At 36.9% G+C, this 18,019-nt stretch overlaps 1 protein-coding gene across 1 annotated transcript in view; it reads left to right on the top strand.

The window, feature by feature from the left end:
• The window catches only part of LOC143160375 (gamma-aminobutyric acid receptor subunit pi-like), a 49,035-nt gene that overhangs the window by 11,526 nt on the left and 19,490 nt on the right, over window positions 1–18,019 (top strand). The window contains exons 3-6 of the mRNA XM_076338095.1: window positions 3,004–3,107; window positions 12,690–12,757; window positions 14,193–14,410; window positions 15,070–15,152. Of these exons, the coding sequence (XP_076194210.1) occupies window positions 3,004–3,107; window positions 12,690–12,757; window positions 14,193–14,410; window positions 15,070–15,152 (473 nt within the window). The remainder of the gene's footprint in view (window positions 1–3,003; window positions 3,108–12,689; window positions 12,758–14,192; window positions 14,411–15,069; window positions 15,153–18,019) is intronic.

Genomic DNA, 18,019 nt, shown 5'->3' with positions numbered 1-18,019 from the left:
CAAATACATTAAGAAAATGGAGGAGCTAAAACATATGCAGTTAGTTAAATATAACAACACAAATACTGGGTAAAAGAGAAGCTTAGATGCATTGATGAGAAGATGTACATGCATAAGAGGAACGAGTCTCAGCTTTTACATTTATCCTTTGTGGTCCCTACATAAGGCTATATGACAGAATGCAGGAACGTGGGCAGCTGCGAGCTCATGCTTGCTTAGAGGTGAATAGGGCACGTGAATTGAAGAGCACTTTAAAGGAAACAGGGCATCCTCCCCTAAAATGTAGATAAGCAAAACCACTTAAGGCACGTAACATCTGTAGGTTCCTTGCCTTTCAACACTGACAATCTGCTTCTGAGTATCCCCACAGTTACCAGGATGGTAACACCACACACTCACATTTAGGAGGCATCGGGTTCCTCTCATATATTGGCTTACTATGATAAGACTTCTCAGAGGTGATATGGCAAAATAGCACACAAGGGACAGTGCCCCGTTAATCCACAGACTCAATTACTGCACAACAGCTTTCCCATGCTAACAAGTTCTTACTTAAAAATCAAAGTTCTTACATAAAAATCAAAGATATGAGGCTACACATTAGTAGCATTAATAGTAGTAGTAGTAATGAGGGAAATCAAGAATTACCTCAAGGGGTACCACAGGTGATTTAAGGGAAGGACTCCCATACAATAATGCCAAATATTTAAGAAATAGATTTCAGAAACTAGCTCTTAATGATAACACATCAGACCACTCTGCAACTGCATACTGATCAGCAGAACAATATTATACCCTTGCAGTGGAAAAGGGACAAGTTTTCCTTCGTTGTTTCACAATACATGAAAGTTACTCAAAAACAATCCAGTAAAGCTGTGAAATTAAACTCATACAGCTCATTGAACACTTAGCTAAAGTTATATGTAAATTACAAAAGCAGAAATATCTATTGCAAGTACAGTATTTAAGAAATTAAATTCAAGTACATTTATAATTCCAACACTTTTGTACAACATAAAACTGGCCTTTTGATTTATATTCACATTTCAACTCAACATGACCGTGCTTGTTTCTTTAGGATGCAACTTACAGGAGAAACATTCCTTATTTCAGTGCTGGCATTACTCAAGACCACGCTTAACACTAAGTAAACTAATAACATAGTTCTCTAGCAATGAAGAAATAAAAAACAGGGACAAAATAAGGGAAATAAGTAGGGTCATTCAAATATCTACGCTATATGAGTTACAAGACTGCTAATGAAAAACAGCTACTTATGTGGGAATAGGGTCTGGCGAACAGAAGAATTACACAGCAATAGCAGCACTTCAAGACAGTAGACACCACATCTAAAACCGCAGTGCTATTTGGCCATGTACATTCAGTGAGATCATCTTAGCATTTAAGTTTTGCTAGTCTAAGATACTGAATTATTCCTCGTGGATGAAAACCACAGTTTCCTGACAGAACAGCTCAAGCTCTCTCAGAAACATAGTAAAATTAAAATCAAAGGAGCAAGCTTTGGAAAGCTACAGGAGGCCCAGAAATATCATCAGGAAGAGCAAGCAGAGTTTTCAAGAACAGCTCTGGGAGAAATTGGGAAGAAGAAATTCAGTGAGGATTTGGCAGGACTAGGAAAGACCAGAAAACACTGGTACCCACTTAGCCATGAATTTGTACTTACATCCTTCTCAGGGCTGAGCCACCACAGCTACAGCTCTTGTACGTGCTGTAGGAAAGCTAAGGGGTAGAGCTGGTTATTCTTGGTGACCAGTCACTTTTGGTGTAGGGAGTAAGAAACAGAGGGACCCTCTCCTGGTGAATATGTAGGTGGCTGCTCTCCATCAGCAGAGACAGCGCCTCTGCCTGCAGTCAGCTGGGCTTCTAATTGAGTCAGTCAATTAGTTGCTTCTCACCTTCATAATTAAAGAAAAGTCATATCCCCACTTTTCTCAAATCATTGGCAACAAGCAGTCAGTACCACTTGTGTTTTAATTTATGAAGAGCACAGCCTGAATCTGTGATGGGTGAGCACACCCTGCTCGCACTCTTGGGGTGCTCACCCTCTCGGGGTGCTCACCTTAGGGGTTAGGCAGAAAAGAAGAGCAAAGCTATGGTATCTTTTGCTATGGGACTGCTACTTACAGTGTAACAGCCCTTAGTGGCCCCAGGTGTCCCTCCCACAGCTGCTGACCATCAAGACCCATAAGAGGTGAAGGGGGGAATATATGAAAATGAATCCTGATGTGTTCTGAGTGAAGAATTGCAATTCAGGTATGCATCTTCCCTAGTCCCTTCGCTCATCCTCCTAATGAACCTCCCAATGAGGCCATTGCAGGGGCCCCAGGGCAAAAATGGGGTTTGTAATTACTTATTTATATTTGACTTCTGTGGCTCATATTTGTAGCTGTTTCTGAACAAAGGAGTGGTTTGTATTCTCATTATGCTTCACTGATTTTTCCCAACAGGATTATTTCTGTTTAAAAATTGTGTTATAAAAGCAGGATTTTAAAAGTGTTTTTATGCACTAATCTCTGAGGCTGGTTTCTGTCTCTCTCCGGGAGCTAAATTGAATGTGTTTCATTATGTAAAAAGAAACTTAATTTTAAATGCTGAAACAAACAATCAACACCCCTCCCATGTTCCTAGATTATAATAATAGTGCCCTATTTACAGAGAAGGTATTAAAGAAGATGGAACTATTTTCTCAGGTGAGGTGTTAAGAAATGATAGACTTCAAAGAAACGATAGATTTTTAAAGTATAAAAGTGGTGGTTTTTTCCAGTAAGAGACTAATACAGGTCATAAAATCTGATATTTTCTAGAACATTATTTTTCTACAGTGCTGTGAAATGCAAACATACAAATGCTTCATGATATGTTCTCTGATGGGCAGTAATCACCAGTAACCTTGAAACTAATACAGCATTTTCCTGGAATGTGATCTCTGCTATAATTGATGATGTTCTTTTAAAACTTCCTCACTTTTTTCATTCCTTTTAGGTCAATGCAAATTCCTGAAGCTGAAGGAAAAGGTGAAATTCTACCTCCAACTATACAAAAAATAATAAAAGGATACAACAAGTATCTACGTCCATTTTTTGATAGTAAGTAGAAAAGCCGTTTTAATAAGATTGAGCCATAACATAATGCAGTGTCTGAAACTCAGCAATGAGAGCAAATGTTTTTTTCACTGTACTTTTTTTCTCCAATGTTTGACAGTGGCTGATCTAATTCTACATGATGTACTATGATATAATAAGATATAGCGTAATAGCTTTTGTGGCCCAAGGTGAAACTGATATATTCCAGGCATTCACAAAGCAAAACTTCCAGACTGCTGGAAACTTTGCTATTGATGTTCATGTGTCCTCAGTGAAATAAACTGTAATACCTTATCTAGCATAATTTCCCCTAATTTCCTAAATAATAACTATAAAAAATTTTGATTAAAGATAAGAAAGCTTCATATATCAAACTGTTCATAAAAGCACAGGCATATCTGGTTACTATACCAAGTATTATGTGCATCTGCTATAAGATCGCAAGAGAATTATTTAATAAACGCTTCTTGCCTTGGGTCTTAAAGGTCACTGAACTGGTTCACTGCAGAACTGTGAGGGAAAATGAATCGAAAATGTCAGTTCCCTGTGTCAGAAGGCCACGGTCACCAGGTTGGAAGACCCACATAGTCTACTGCACCAAAGCTGATTTTACTGCCCTGCAGTGCAGTCAACGTTAGGCACCTGAAATCTCAATGACAAACATCTTCCTTGCTTGAATCAGGCTATTGCATCTATCAGAAATACTGAAGAGTTACGAGGCGGGGTGAAGATCTCTGCCTGGAGTAAGTGCAGAACTCGGAAAAAGAAAATATTCTGCATGTTGAAAACATGCTCAGCACCACGTGTCTGTCAGAAAATAAACTTACGGAGTGAATGCTAGGCAATAGTTCTTAAGTGAGATATTCAGAAATGTTAGAGGCTTCAAATGAAGGCTTTTATATCCGTTTATATCCTGCTTCAAAACGATTGACTGAAGAGTTTCTCAGACCATACTGTTACGTCTTGCCATCCAAACACCTGGTGAGACTATCAGCCTGTTCAATAAGGGCAGTCCACATCATGTGCAATTTCTGAATCCATTTCATGAAAATATTGAGATAAATCTGTATTTTAGGTTTAGGAGAAAGGGAAAACTGTTTCCTCTGTTTGGTTTTTATTGTCATTGTCTCAGCTGCTGATACAACTGCTACAAAGTATTTACATCTTCTAAGAAGATTTTCAGCAAAATGAAAGTAATGCTAATAAATAAACTAACCCCTTCTCATTGGAGATGATGCATATGGAAAATAACTTTATGTTCGGTGGCCATTAATATATTTCATTCATTACTTCATGCTAGTACTAGAGATACATTAGCACTGCCATGATGGACGTGCTTTGGTAGACAGCAAACAGAATTTCATTGCAAAATCCTATGATAATATTTAAGGCCAACAATAAAGCACTTTTGAGTTACAAATCTCCCTTTTCTAATGTAAGCCAATTTTTTTTTCTCAGCTGTTGTAATGCAGCAAGGCTATAGCTCTTTTTCTGCCTGGGAATTTTGTTCAGAGGGATGCTAAGGGCTTTCTGTGTTTGCCTGGAAATTCCAGAGAAGCTCAAGCACAGATCAAGTCTGTCGTATGCAGAGCCAGTCTAGCACTTCCAGACAGTGCCAGCATCGCTGCATATGCTCGCCACACCTCAGGCACACAAACGCTGTGTCGCAGAAATCTTTGATGGATCTATATTAGCCCTACTGCTGAAGGAATGGGATGAGACTCTGAAAAATACATTTCACTAATGCCATTTCTAAATGTAGGGTTGGTGGTTTTGTGAGAAATTACTTTTTTGTAGGAATAATTTAGGTTAGGATGACCCAGGAAGTGTTTGTCCCAGTTTCTGGACCTGTAGCTTTTTGCAAGATCATTTGGGATAATTTTCCATGTGATAGAGGCGTGTATGCTCAGGGTGGGGTGGGAAGTGGTATCTGCCCAGCCCTGACCCCTCTCTGTTACTGGCAAGGTGGGCTGCAGCTCGGATGAGATTCAGGTCCGTGAGAAGCTATTGCTCTTCTCGGAAGCAGAGCTAGTAAACCACCTAAATCCTCAGTTTAACAAATCAGTGGATTATACTGGTCTGTGTGACCACAGCTATCCTAGCTTTGTTCCATGTAATGTTTTCCTTATTTCTATGGATATCGTCTGCCTGCAGCTGGTATACCTTGTATCTTCGTGAGAAAGACTTCAGTATAACTGACTTTACTCAGAATTGTGTCAATGGCTACAGCACACCTGCTAAATAGTTGATGAAGCCAGAGGATCAATTTAGTCATTTATACCTCTTCTGTGACATTTTTTTTTTAAACCTCCTTATCCCCCCAAATCCTTAATTTCTTTGGTATGATGTTTGCATGTTAATAGTAAGAGACTAACCAATCAAAAATGGGTCATAAGATCAAAGTGCTGGTTAGACTTGAGTAGGCCGATGAACAAATGCATGATAAAAACATAACCCGGGGTATTCTGGTACTGGTGGAGAGTATCAGCTACTATAAAAGCCTGCGCAGTTCTAATTGTGTCAACCTATCAGTGCTGATTTACTCTGGGAAGGAAACTTGTATTTCTAGAAACATGAACAGAAAAGGATGTATATGCATATTAACCCCACGATCTATGTTTGCTGTCTGAAGTGCGTGAAAGGATTTGCATAAAATGGGAACCTAGTATGTGTATGTCGATATGCAGAAATATCTGAAAAGAATATCCTAAAGTCAGCCTCTTTAAGACACTTGGCTCCCCTTTTTTTTTTTTTTTTGGCCAAGACTGCTTTGCTTTTGACAGTGTGCATATTTCTGTTTGTGTGGTCAGTTAGATATGCACTCATAAATATGCATGAAGAAATTTGTCATAAAACTAGATGGTATTATTTGTTGGCATCTACAGTGCTTTGAGCTTAATGTTAGCTAGTCATAATGGAACACTGAAATGTGATTTTTATCAAGTGTGAGAGGGCCAGAGGTTAGCTTGAATTTTAGAATAACGTAATTCAAAGTCATTTCAAAGTTTTTTGTCCTTGAAATTTTTCTTCAGGCAGGAAACGGGGATTTTTGAAGTGATGCTTGCTGCCAAGATACAGTCATACTCTTACAAAATCAGTGACACTGAACTCCTTAATATTTAGCAAAATGGTTTTTTAGTCCTGAAAAGAAAGCATTAGGTATAAACAAATGATCATAAAATGAAGGTTCCTTTTTCCTAAAGTCAGGAGAAACAGAAATATTTACTAGTCAAGGAAATTTTGTGGCAGCTCATAAGTTCTTAGTTTAATAAGCCCTCTGTTTGCCTATTTGTTTGTGTTTGGTCCTTGTGCTGGGACTGGCAGATGACTGGAAATTACCTAAGCGGATACAACTCAGCTAGTGTCATAACGAGGGGATTATGAAGATATTTTTCATTTGAATCCAATGGCTGTGCATAACAACATAAAAATTGTCTTCTCCTCTCCTTGTATGGATTGGAACTAATAGATTTCTAGATTTTAAGCCTGGATTAATCTCACCTTACTTTAGTCATCTCCTCTCCCACAGGTCACCCCTCCAGACCCTTGCTACTCAAACGCTGCCATTTATGCCCAATACAGACTGTCGTTCCCATCTCTAGGCACCTAAATTAGGTGCCTAAAGTTAGATTAGTTGAAGCCAGTCTTAGTACGTCAAAGGTTTGCAGACAAGTAAAATTGACTGAGCGTTTTATGTTTGTCCATGGTGGGTGGCACATCCCAGTTACCAAATTATGGGGGTACTTTTACACAGTGTTTAGTACAGAGGAATCCCAGCTGGACTGGTTACTTGGCTCTGCCCTCATCTGAATGTTGCTATTAAGAATGTTCCCTTTCCTTAAGTATAGCATTTTAATGTCCCTCTTTGAGCTGGTTCATCAAGCAAGTCTTAATAAACTGAACAGATAGACCTGGGAAGCTCCATTAGTGAATTAAAACATTACCTATCTAGAATGATTTTAGCCATTCTTTGGACTGGAATATGAAATACTCCTATACCAGTGTTAGTAGATAGTACCCCTTAACATAATAATATCTGTCCTAGACTTTTCGATAGATGTGAAAGTCTTCTATAGAAAAGCTGACATAAGGGAGTTAAAAATGCACAGTTATTTCCCTTAAATGTGCTACATAACCCTGACACTTTATCTCAGCAATACAAGCTGATTTCAACATCAGGTTTTCTGCTGAAACTGTGTAGACCAATTTTATAACTTTAGGTGCTGTGCCAAACCTCTCTGAATTAATGAGCAATTCCTGCTGACTTCAGTGAGCCTTGGATCAGGTTCATAGAGTTGTTAAGGGATGCATAAAATCTTGTAAATAATTTTATACAAATAGATTTTGTTCTGTGATTGAATGTGATAATTTAAGTGTTCTAATTAAAAAGAGAGAGACTAGGAAAAGGTCACAGCTAAGTATATTTGAATATGGAAGCTGCTTTCGAGTGGTATAGAAAAGTGTCATGTTTAAATTAGTTATTCTAAACCACATTTAAAAGATTATTTTTCTTAGCGTTGTAATGAGTAATACATTTCATGGTCTTAAGGTTTAAAGTCAAGAAAGCAAATTAAATCTTTGAGTCCAACCTTCTGTGTAAGATCAGTCATCGTATTTTTTTCTCAAATGTTGTTTATATTAAGTTCTATGGGTTCAATTCAATGGGAAATTGAAATTGAAAATGCCTTCAATGGGAAGGCATTTTAGTCCTCAGAAGTTTACAGTTTACCTCCAAAAGAGACCAGGAGATATCAGAATGTTAGCCGTGTCTAAGACCCTTTGATTTATTGAGACAAGCTCACAGGGTACATCAGAAAGGAATACCAAATAATCATCGTCTAAAGACTATTTTATGTACCAGTTAGCCAATGTCTAATCCTTCAGAGAAAGGCAAAAAGCCCAGAATATGTATGGCCAGTTGTATATTGGGAAAAAATATCTTTTGAATCCCTACGGAATCCTTAAAATTGTGATTTAATAAATCAATGACTTGGTGCAAAGCTGTAAACTTCAGCATACAGATGGTAATGTAGATTTTCCTTCCTTTCCCATGGAAATAAGAGACACTATGAGACTACAATTGCCACCAAACCCAGCTTCCTGCATGCAGGACAATTTGGTTTTTGCTGTCTCCTCCCCCCCCCCCCCCCCCCAAATGTTGACGTCTAGAGACTCTAAATGATGAACAGTGATTAAGTTCAGTTAGAAAAAAATCAATTTATTTGAAGTTTCATGTTGCGTCTAGCTTCCATAAACTGGGATCTTCCTTTGCTTTGTCAGAGAATGTGTACAACTTGCTACTGGATACCTTTTCTATGTGCTTACTGACATTGGGCACGTCACCTCTGCATCTTCTCTTTGAGGAGCTGAGTAAATGCTGTTCCTTACTTTTCGTGTTACAAGCTTTGATATTAAGCTTCCAGAATTTTTTGTCTTCTGGAGTATTTCTCTCTCTCAATTGAACTCTGTCTGCTGTTTGCAGTTTTTTCAAATGTGGAAAACAAATCTTGTCACGGTAATCTCGTAACAGTCTTGCCAATACAGTCTAGATTGCAAGATAACTTAATTCTGTGTATTGCTCCCCATTGCAGTAGTGCTTCTGCCAAAGCATAATATGGAAAGATCATGTTGAAATGATTATCTGTGACAACCTCTAAATCCTTCTCAAAGGCACTGCTTGCCAAGATAGTTTCCTATCCTGTACATACTGCCTGCATTATTTGTCCCCACATTAATTGCTTGGATTTGGTTGTATTAAAATATGTGTTTTTGACAAATGATTTAACAAGCTGTTATTATGATCCCCACCAATTTTTGTCTTGTCCACAAACTGTACTAGCGAAGCTACATCACTGTCTAAAGATCATTGATGCGAACAAATAAGATTGAAGCTGATTCCTGCTAAAAATGGGTCTGTCTTCTGACGTCTTTGTATCAACAATTACAGTTGAGATCTGCCAGAAGGCCTATCTTAATCTGTCCGGTTTCTTCACGTAATATGTATTTGTCAGGAAGGATGACTTGTGGTGGGAAGTTAAAGGCACCCAGAAAATCCAAGCGTAATGTATCACTTTATCTAAAAGTCCCATAATACTTTAAAACAAAGCAAAGCTGGCAATCAGGCAGACAAAAACAGTTTTTCATGAAACTATAATAAATTATTCTAGCAATACTTTTCTTTCTAATTCTCTGTTAGAGTTGCATAGTATTTTATCCAGTATTGCTGCAAGGATGAGGTGTTCTTTCAAAAAGCCATCCCTTTTGAGATATTTCTGAATGTCAGAATTGTTCTAAGTTTTCTTAAACTAAATGAAAAAGAGCTAGGACTAACAGCTCACCACTGGCAGGTCATGATAATGCCGATTTGATTTTAGTAGGTCTTCAGAGTTACAAATACATACGTGACACAGTGGTGGTTTACTTTGGTACAAAGTTTAACAGACTCTGATCATTGCAGTCATCCAAACAATTTTTAGGTATGCTATCTGCCACTCTTCTGGCTGCTTTCCCATATGGGATTACTGTGAATATCCGTAAAGTGCATCAAGTAACAGTCTTTGTACATAAATTTCAGTAAAAGTTAAAATGTATGTTAATTAGATTGTGCACCCATTGCTGTAACAAGGCACACCCTTTGACGTTTCTTTGCCGTGTTTTGAAGATTCCCTTCACTAACGCAGGACAGAGTGACTTTAGTTTTCTTCTGAAGATCAGTAGATTTCTTCTGAAGTTGTCATTATATATACAATTCCTGCCAAACATATGGAAATGTAGGAACTGACTGCCTCATCTGGTCTATTGCCCTGTTTTTGACACCGTCCGCTGCAGACCTTTCAGAAGAAGTTCAGGGGAAAACCCAGTGAATAATTATGGGAAGACTCATTCTGTTATTAATACTTTGCTTATTTAGTAAGGCACCATAAATTGTATTTAGCCTCACACACAAAAAAGAAATTGGCACTTAACCATTAATATTGTTCTGATTTAATTAACTGTTAAAGCAAAGCTATTCTAGCTATTCTCAGCAGCTTGTATTGTGTTAATAAAGAGCCCTTCCATAATTGTGGTGGGTTTTTTTGGTTTGTTGTGGTGTTTTTTTTTTTTTTTCTTTTGTCCTGCACAGCTCCTCCCTGGCATGTTGCTGTATCTGAGGGGATGTCATTTTCTGCTGAGTTTTCATGAGTGCTTGGCTCGAGAGGCTGGCTGCACAGCACAAGCACTTGGGTTGTGAAGGCTGTCAGGGCTAGCAGAGCAGGACGGTTTTGTCCTGGATTCACTACCACTCCTTAGCACTTGAACCGCAAGGCAGGTCTGTGCTAGGACAATCAGTTTGAGCTTGAAGTACCTCTTAGCCTAAATGAGATGCCTTTTGGTGGTTGGGAGTCACCCAACACTACAATTCTGTTGTGTTACTCAATAATATTTTGAAAAATACCGCAACGGGAAAGAAAGAAGGAAGAGATGTACAAAGTCCTGTTTCTGTGATTCCAGAAGAATTAAACCTAATTTAATTTCAGTAATCTTTCTGGAAAGTCAGCTTTTCATCTCAGACGTGTAACAATAGCACTGATGATACTGAAATGCTGCTAGTGAACATTTCCCCTAATCTGTATCACCTTAACTAGGCAAGGATCAAGTGTTGTTCCTACCAATAAAATATGATATAATAGGAAAGAATCTGATTATTCCCAGCCACAATTCCCACATAGCCAGCTGAACACTGCATTGTCATCTCCTTAGGATGGTTCATCGTTAAGCATATGCCTTGCATGGTGAGGTTCCCCCCAAATTCTTGTGTGACGGTTGGCAGTAATATGCTCTGTTACAGTCATACATGGGAATCTGTAGGAAGACTTTAAAAAAAAATCAGAAAATAGATTATAAATCACACTTACTTTTAAATTTAATGATTTTTTGAGGCTCTGACACATCTTTTGAGGATGGCAATATATGTAATTGTGATACTGTAATAATGATATAAGCATAAGTATCAATTGACTCTGTTGCTGTTGCACCCTAGAAAGTTGGGCTGAGTTTCCTAGAGGGAAAACCCTGGAGGGACAAAACATAAATGTATTCTTGGAGTATCAAAACCTGAAAAGAATGGAAAGAAACAGAAGAATAAGCTGTCAATGGTCTGAGAACTTTTCAGTCAAATAATTTTGTTCCAAAGTTAACCTCTAAAGTCGTCTTCAAATAGATGAACAATTTCTTCTGATCCCTATACACAATTTATAGTATATAATTAAACACATAGATTACCATCAGGGGATGCTGCAAGCCTACAGTCCTGCTTTAAGCTGGAGCTTTATATTTGAGCTTTCAACTGAGTCCAGAACAAAGCATTTATAGATTTTTTTTTTTTTTTTCAGGAGTGCCAGATGTTTAACAACTTTAACACATGCATTCCAAATGGAAATTATTTTGGAAAAAAATAAAAATACTAATACGCTTATACCACTTAGAATGACACATTTTTTTCTTTAGTGTTACTCAGTGGGGTAGAGTTGGACCCCATCTGCCTCTAGATGCCATTTGGGAGCACGTAAGAGCTATGTACATAATACATTGCAAGGAGCCAAGAGGGGGTTTCAGCAGTGTGCCTGCGATATACTGGCACCATCAGCTACATAGATCTTATCTAAAGCATTTCTGCATTTCTCAGTGCTGCATTCTCTGCTTCTCAATTACCTGGAAAGATGCACTTGTTTAATATGAATTTCCTTGTACGTGTTCTCTGTTAATTATTCTGCACATATTCAACCAGGGGTAATGTCATGTTTCCATGAAAGCGCTGCACAAATTCCGCACTTTTAAAACGCATGGTGATTTTAAAATGGCTGGTGATTTTCCTTCTGACACTGTAAAATGCACATTCACAAGGAAACGAGAGTCTGAGCATACTAACATTATAATGACAACTACTTGGTAAGGTATTTAATCACACTGAATAAACCTTCAGCTGATATTAATATTAAAAGGAGAATAAAATGACTAGTTTTCCTTTATAAATGCAAGTATTCAAATCACAAGTTAACTGCTAATGGTCAAAAGCAAGACATTGAAATGCAGTGACACGATATAGACAATATATTCTTAAATAGGCAGTAAATAAAGTCACTCAGCTATCCCATCTGCATATTAACCATGTGACATTGCCGGGTGCAACTCCTTAGTTCACTAACATCTGATGGACCAGATGTTGCAGCTGGAAGAATTCTTTCCACCGCTCTGCACCTCAGAGCAGAAGGGTGTGATGTACCGTGGGGATTGTACCTTCCGCAACTTGTTGTGCAACGTTTTCCCCGGCACTTTTTTTCTGGGGAAAAAAAAATAATCATATAAACCAGGAAATAAAGCATGTTTGTTAAAACCAAGATACTGTTAGTCTAGAAGTATTATATTTTGGTTACGAAATCATTAAAATTCTTTCATAATCTAAGTTTGAGGAATATTTCCTTTTAAAAAAGCTACTAAACATTTAGAAAAAAATGGATCACATTGTGGAAGATTTTGTAGCCAGTTCTGCTGAACACTGAGTATTAAAGAACTGTGTGCTAGATTCTGACTTTCTCTTTTTTGCAGATGGTCCTGTGTCAGTTGGAATGAGTCTGGATATTGCAAGCATTGATACAATATCAGAAATAAATATGGTATTGTAGCTTTTGGAATCTTTTTTGTTTTGCTTGTTGATAAGCTAATGTCTTGTGTTTACAGCTGCTGGCAATGTGACTTTCAGGCTTTTCTCCTTGTGCAGTCAATGTGTGTTAGGAGATGGAATTTTATTTTTCGCTACAGGTAGTGGTTATAGCACTATAATAAGTATAGAAATGCAGACGCAAATCACACCTCTCACAGATACAAACGGAAATTTGCTACTGAGCATTAATCTTAATGAAAGGCATGTAGGGCAGTATTTATTTTCCAGATGAAATGTCTAAATCTTTATGCATTTCAGAAAATTAAAGATATATTCATGTGACTTTGAAGCCTTCCTTGTGATTAGACACAGCTGAACTCATGGTTTTTCTCTTTTACTGTTACTGTCACACATTAATTTATTCCAGCTGTTTCATTACATTTGTATCATTTATTTCTGAACAAACTATGAAATGGAGTATACTTTTCTAATTAAAGATCCTCCATTGCTACATAGAAATAAAAGACAAAATTAATTAATCAGATATTCAATATTAGAAAATATTTGTGTGTGTGTATATTAAAAAGTGTGTGCACATATAAATAAATAAATATATTTTAAAAGTGTGTATATATATACAAGTACCTCACCATTTCATTACTCAGGCTTCTACAGAAGATGAATATTAGAAGCCCTCTGTACTTAATAAGTATTAGTTAGTATTTAGAAAGGGGGAAGTAAGGTCAGAAATTAAGATGAACTTATCATACTGATAAAAACACATCATAAAATCAAAAGCTGATGAAAAAGGTGCTAAGAAATAGTGTGATTTTAATGTAAGACTACAAGGCATATCTGAATTGAAGGTGAATTGGGCTGAGAGCTATATTCAAGGTCTTGATAAATTTGGCACCACTGTTTCCCTCGTGATGCTGAAAGGATAAACTGTGCTAAAAGACGATGATTCCCTTCCTATTTCACTAACTTCTTTCATCCTTTTGTCTATCTGAAGTTATACAACTTTTTCCAAAGTTTTCTTAAAAAATGCATTATTTAGTAGTTTATGTGAACAAAATGTTTGCAACCACTTATATACATCATTTTAAAATTTAAAGATTTACAGAGCCAGATTATCTGCTTACAAAACTGATGATTTCAGCTGAGTTATAGCCCCAGACTTAGGCCATCAGCTTTTACTGTAAAATTCCAATGACCATAAGAACAAAATCTACTGAAGATAATATTTCTTAATGATGTCAACCTCACATCAAGTGCTGGAAAATTTGGCAGTACAAGAGCCAGTACAACTGCTATCGGAGTGCCAGCATTTAAGAATGGGACATGGAGAGTCACAGGCTACTTGTGCCCAACAGCTGTTTCCATAAACTTTTGTAAAACAATATAGTAGAGGCTTGCTCTGTATGATAACTTCGTTTTTTCTCTTTCAGGACTACACAGCTACCATATTTCTAAGGCAGCGATGGACTGATGAGAGACTTTGTTTCGATGGCAATAAGAGTTTAAGCTTAGATGGTCGGCTTGTGGAAATGCTTTGGGTACCAGATACCTTCATAGTTGATTCCAAAAAGTCTTTTCTTCATGATATCACTGTTGAGAATCGTCTTATAAGAATATACCCTAATGGAACAGTCTTGTATGCTCTACGGTATGTATATACCTCATACCAGCCTTTATATTTGGCTTCTACTTACATTTTAAACTTTCCAGATTAGCAGAATTTTATGCTTAAGAAACTGATCTATTTGTAAAAGTAGAATATGCACGGTCTTGTAGTCTTATGAATATGTAATATTATTGACCAATATGATTAAATTCTTAAATTTAATAATAGGTCTCCCTTTCTTCCCTAAATAGGCCCTTTTGCTTTCATGTAGACCAAATACAGGAACTGCATTTTGCCATTCCAATTGTTTTGCAATGAAGTCATCACAGAGGAAAGCAAGCTGTGATGATTGATTTGCATTATTTATTGCGGATTATCCTTTATAATAGATTTCGAGAAATATAACAAAATTGTAAAATATATTGCAAAATATTAACAAAGGAAAATGCACACTGTAAGTGAGAAGGGAGCAAGGGGTGGCCTTTTTAGACTGCCACTAAACTCAGCTATTCTGGAGCTGTTTCCTGTTCTAGATGCTTATTACTCTTCCCCATTAGATATCAGTAAATACTAGATATTTTTCCTCATAATAGATATTTGCCCGCAAATATTATTTCAAGAAGGATACATGGCTTATTTTTATTTTTACTGATGAACAATTTTATCCCATTAATAATCAGCAATACTCTTTTTTTTTCAAGGATCACCACAACTGTTGCATGCAGCATGGATCTGACCAAATATCCCATGGATAAGCAGATGTGTACTTTGCAACTGGAAAGCTGTAAGATGCTTAATACTTATTATTTTTACACAATTAGAAAAATATCTGTAATCTTTTTTAAGGGCTGCTAGATATTATTATCAAAGAGGCTGGAATTTTCAAAGAAGCCAGTGACCGGTCCCTGTTGAATTACAATAGTATTTGTATACAAAGATAAATGCACGAGGCATCATGAAAATAGCATGGCAGTACTGAAATGCTGCCAAGCTATTAATGATTAAACAAAATCTCAGGAGATTATCATAGGCCTTGTTTTGCAGTGCATCCTGCAGTTATTCTGTTGGTCTTCAGGGGGAGTTCTGTGAGCAGACATTTTCCAGCACAGCCAAGAAAATATCTTTTATTTGTTTTTCTCTTTCAGATAGCACATATTTCCCCCCTCCCCCGATGTACAATTCCTTTAGGAAAGAGAGAAATTAGAATAAGGCTTATTTGTAAGGCATAGAGTTCATATTTAATTAATTTACTGTCTTCATACTGAAAAAAAGGTAATTGCATAGACAGTTCTGTTCTGAGATGGATATATACAGAACTTCATTGACTTATTTAATTGTCTCCATGCCAGTGCTCTGGGAAAAAATGTCATCAATTGATGGACCAAGACTAAATATACCTTTATAGGTTCTCATTTTATCAATCAATGTCCTCATAATTTTAATTAAAATATGCTCTCTAATACTTTGTAGACATGGTCACTTTGCAAATACCCAAACGTTCATGTTTATAGTTAACGTTTTGCTATTATTCATATGATAAGACTCTATCAAAATATTTTTGCATGGGATAATGTAAAAGGATATCCAATCCTGTAAGGTGAAAATATATGTTCAAATACACGTCAATACATATTTAAAGTCTTTTGGAAGGTTTTTCAGTACTTGTCAAGTTTTATTCTTTACCATTTCAGATGAGTGTGTGTTCTTTATCTCCTGTTGGCAATGACCAATTAGACGATTGCTGCAAAGTTTCATTTTAGACAGAACCGCAAAGGGAATCAACCCCAAAACCTTCCTTACACAGGGGTCCCTCTAGCATCAGCAGTTTTATAAGATCTGTTTAACAAATAGTGATTTGAATTAGAATTTGGATTTATCTCTAATTTATTTTCCTTTGGAAGAGCATATTGGTAAGTCAATGCATATGGTTCTACATCAACAGCATTGCCTAATGAGTCATTTAATATTTTCTCTAGTTCCAGAATGAAATGTAAGTGCTTAAACTTATTTGACAGGATTAAAAAAAGGAAAATTCCCTATATAATTTAAAATGAGCATTTTTCAGAATGATTCCATCTGCTTTTTCAACAACACACAAGTGTCTCCTGTCCAAGGGGAAAACATAATAATGTCATCACAAATGCTCCCATGACATTGGTGTTTGGTTTTAAAGAAAACAGCTAGAAGCAATATCCGTCTTAATAAAAGGCCTAACACTTTGTTTCAGATCACATATTCGCTATGCATTTTACGTTTTATTTATACACATTGGTATTTGTGTGGATGGATAAATAAAACGTAAAATACATAGCGAATATGTGATCTGAAACAGGGCTAGGCTTTTTATTAAGTGATTACTAATGTAATCAATCGATATTATCACGTGATGGCTTTACACAGTAAAGCATCCCTAGTGGCCTTTACAACATGCTATTTTGCTATTAGTCATTAATAACATTAATTGATTTATACTTTCTGCACAGCAAAATACATTTCAGCCAAAATGTCTATTGTTTCTTTCCCCTGTTATTGCAACACTTTAGCAGGTAGTACAGGCATATGTTAGGAGACAGAGAGTTGCTACTCTGGGTCTCTGTTGATATGGCAGGTGTGACATTTGGGGACTTGGAGGGCTCCTGTCTCGGTTGGTGCTGCCGGGGGGGGCCATGCTCTCTGCCATGTGGCAGGGAACACCACCATTCATTCACGCTGGGCTGAGGGCTTCTTTCCTCTTCCACCCCCCCGCCCCCAGGCCTGCAGTCCAAATACATATTCGTGTTTTGGGCCCATCTCTGAAATTTTATTTCCTTTTTGAACTTGTCCTTCAGCATTTATTCAGTGAAGAGCCTTGTGAAGGCACTTAACTTGTGCTTGACAATCAGGGGAAATTAAAATTAGCAACAGAAAGGTAAAGAAACTCGTCTGTAATGGGCATTATGAATGTTTAATCCCAAATTTACTATTCCTGTAGCTAACCCTGTTGACATTAGCTGTTCGTACTGTATCAACAAAGTACAGGAATGAGACATTTTGAGCTTGAGGAATTAGTTAGAATGAAAACTCAGTGTCATGTAAAGAGAACAGAGATTACTTGTAAAAGCCAAATAACATGGCTTAAGGATTTTGTCTCTATAAACTTTTTAAACATTTTATAATTAGTAAAATATTAATCCCCTGAATAAAGAATAACTTTGCACAGAGGGAGCACTGTGCTATTTAACTTTACTGACTATTAGGAAGATTCTCCCCATGAAAATTCTTCACAAATAGAGTTTTGGAACCAGTATTTTCAAAAAATTTTAATAGGAAAGATCACCAAAACCTACTAATTGTTCAGCTAATGAAAATACTTTGGAACAAAAATGGTTCTATTAAAGCAAAACAACCATCCTTGGAGATGTGCTTGTTATCACCCATCCAGGCATCAAGAATTTCTCCCATCTCATACAACTTGGAAGACTGAATATCTTGTAAAAATAAATAAGAATTTACTGTGGTACTCTCTAGTTCTTTGGATTTTATTTAAATATCTGCAGTTCATTTATACTGGAGGAAAGTAAAATGAATCCATGCCTGGAGTCATGCATAAAAACTGCTGCTACAAAGCTCTTTGTTTTGACTGAGGACAATGCAATCATTTATTTATAGGAA

Source organism: Aptenodytes patagonicus, chromosome 5 (genome assembly GCF_965638725.1).
Source record: "Aptenodytes patagonicus chromosome 5, bAptPat1.pri.cur, whole genome shotgun sequence".
Classification (NCBI taxonomy): domain Eukaryota; kingdom Metazoa; phylum Chordata; class Aves; order Sphenisciformes; family Spheniscidae; genus Aptenodytes; species Aptenodytes patagonicus.
Note: the sequence above shows the minus strand (reverse complement) of the source record. Positions and strands in the feature narration are given on the sequence as shown.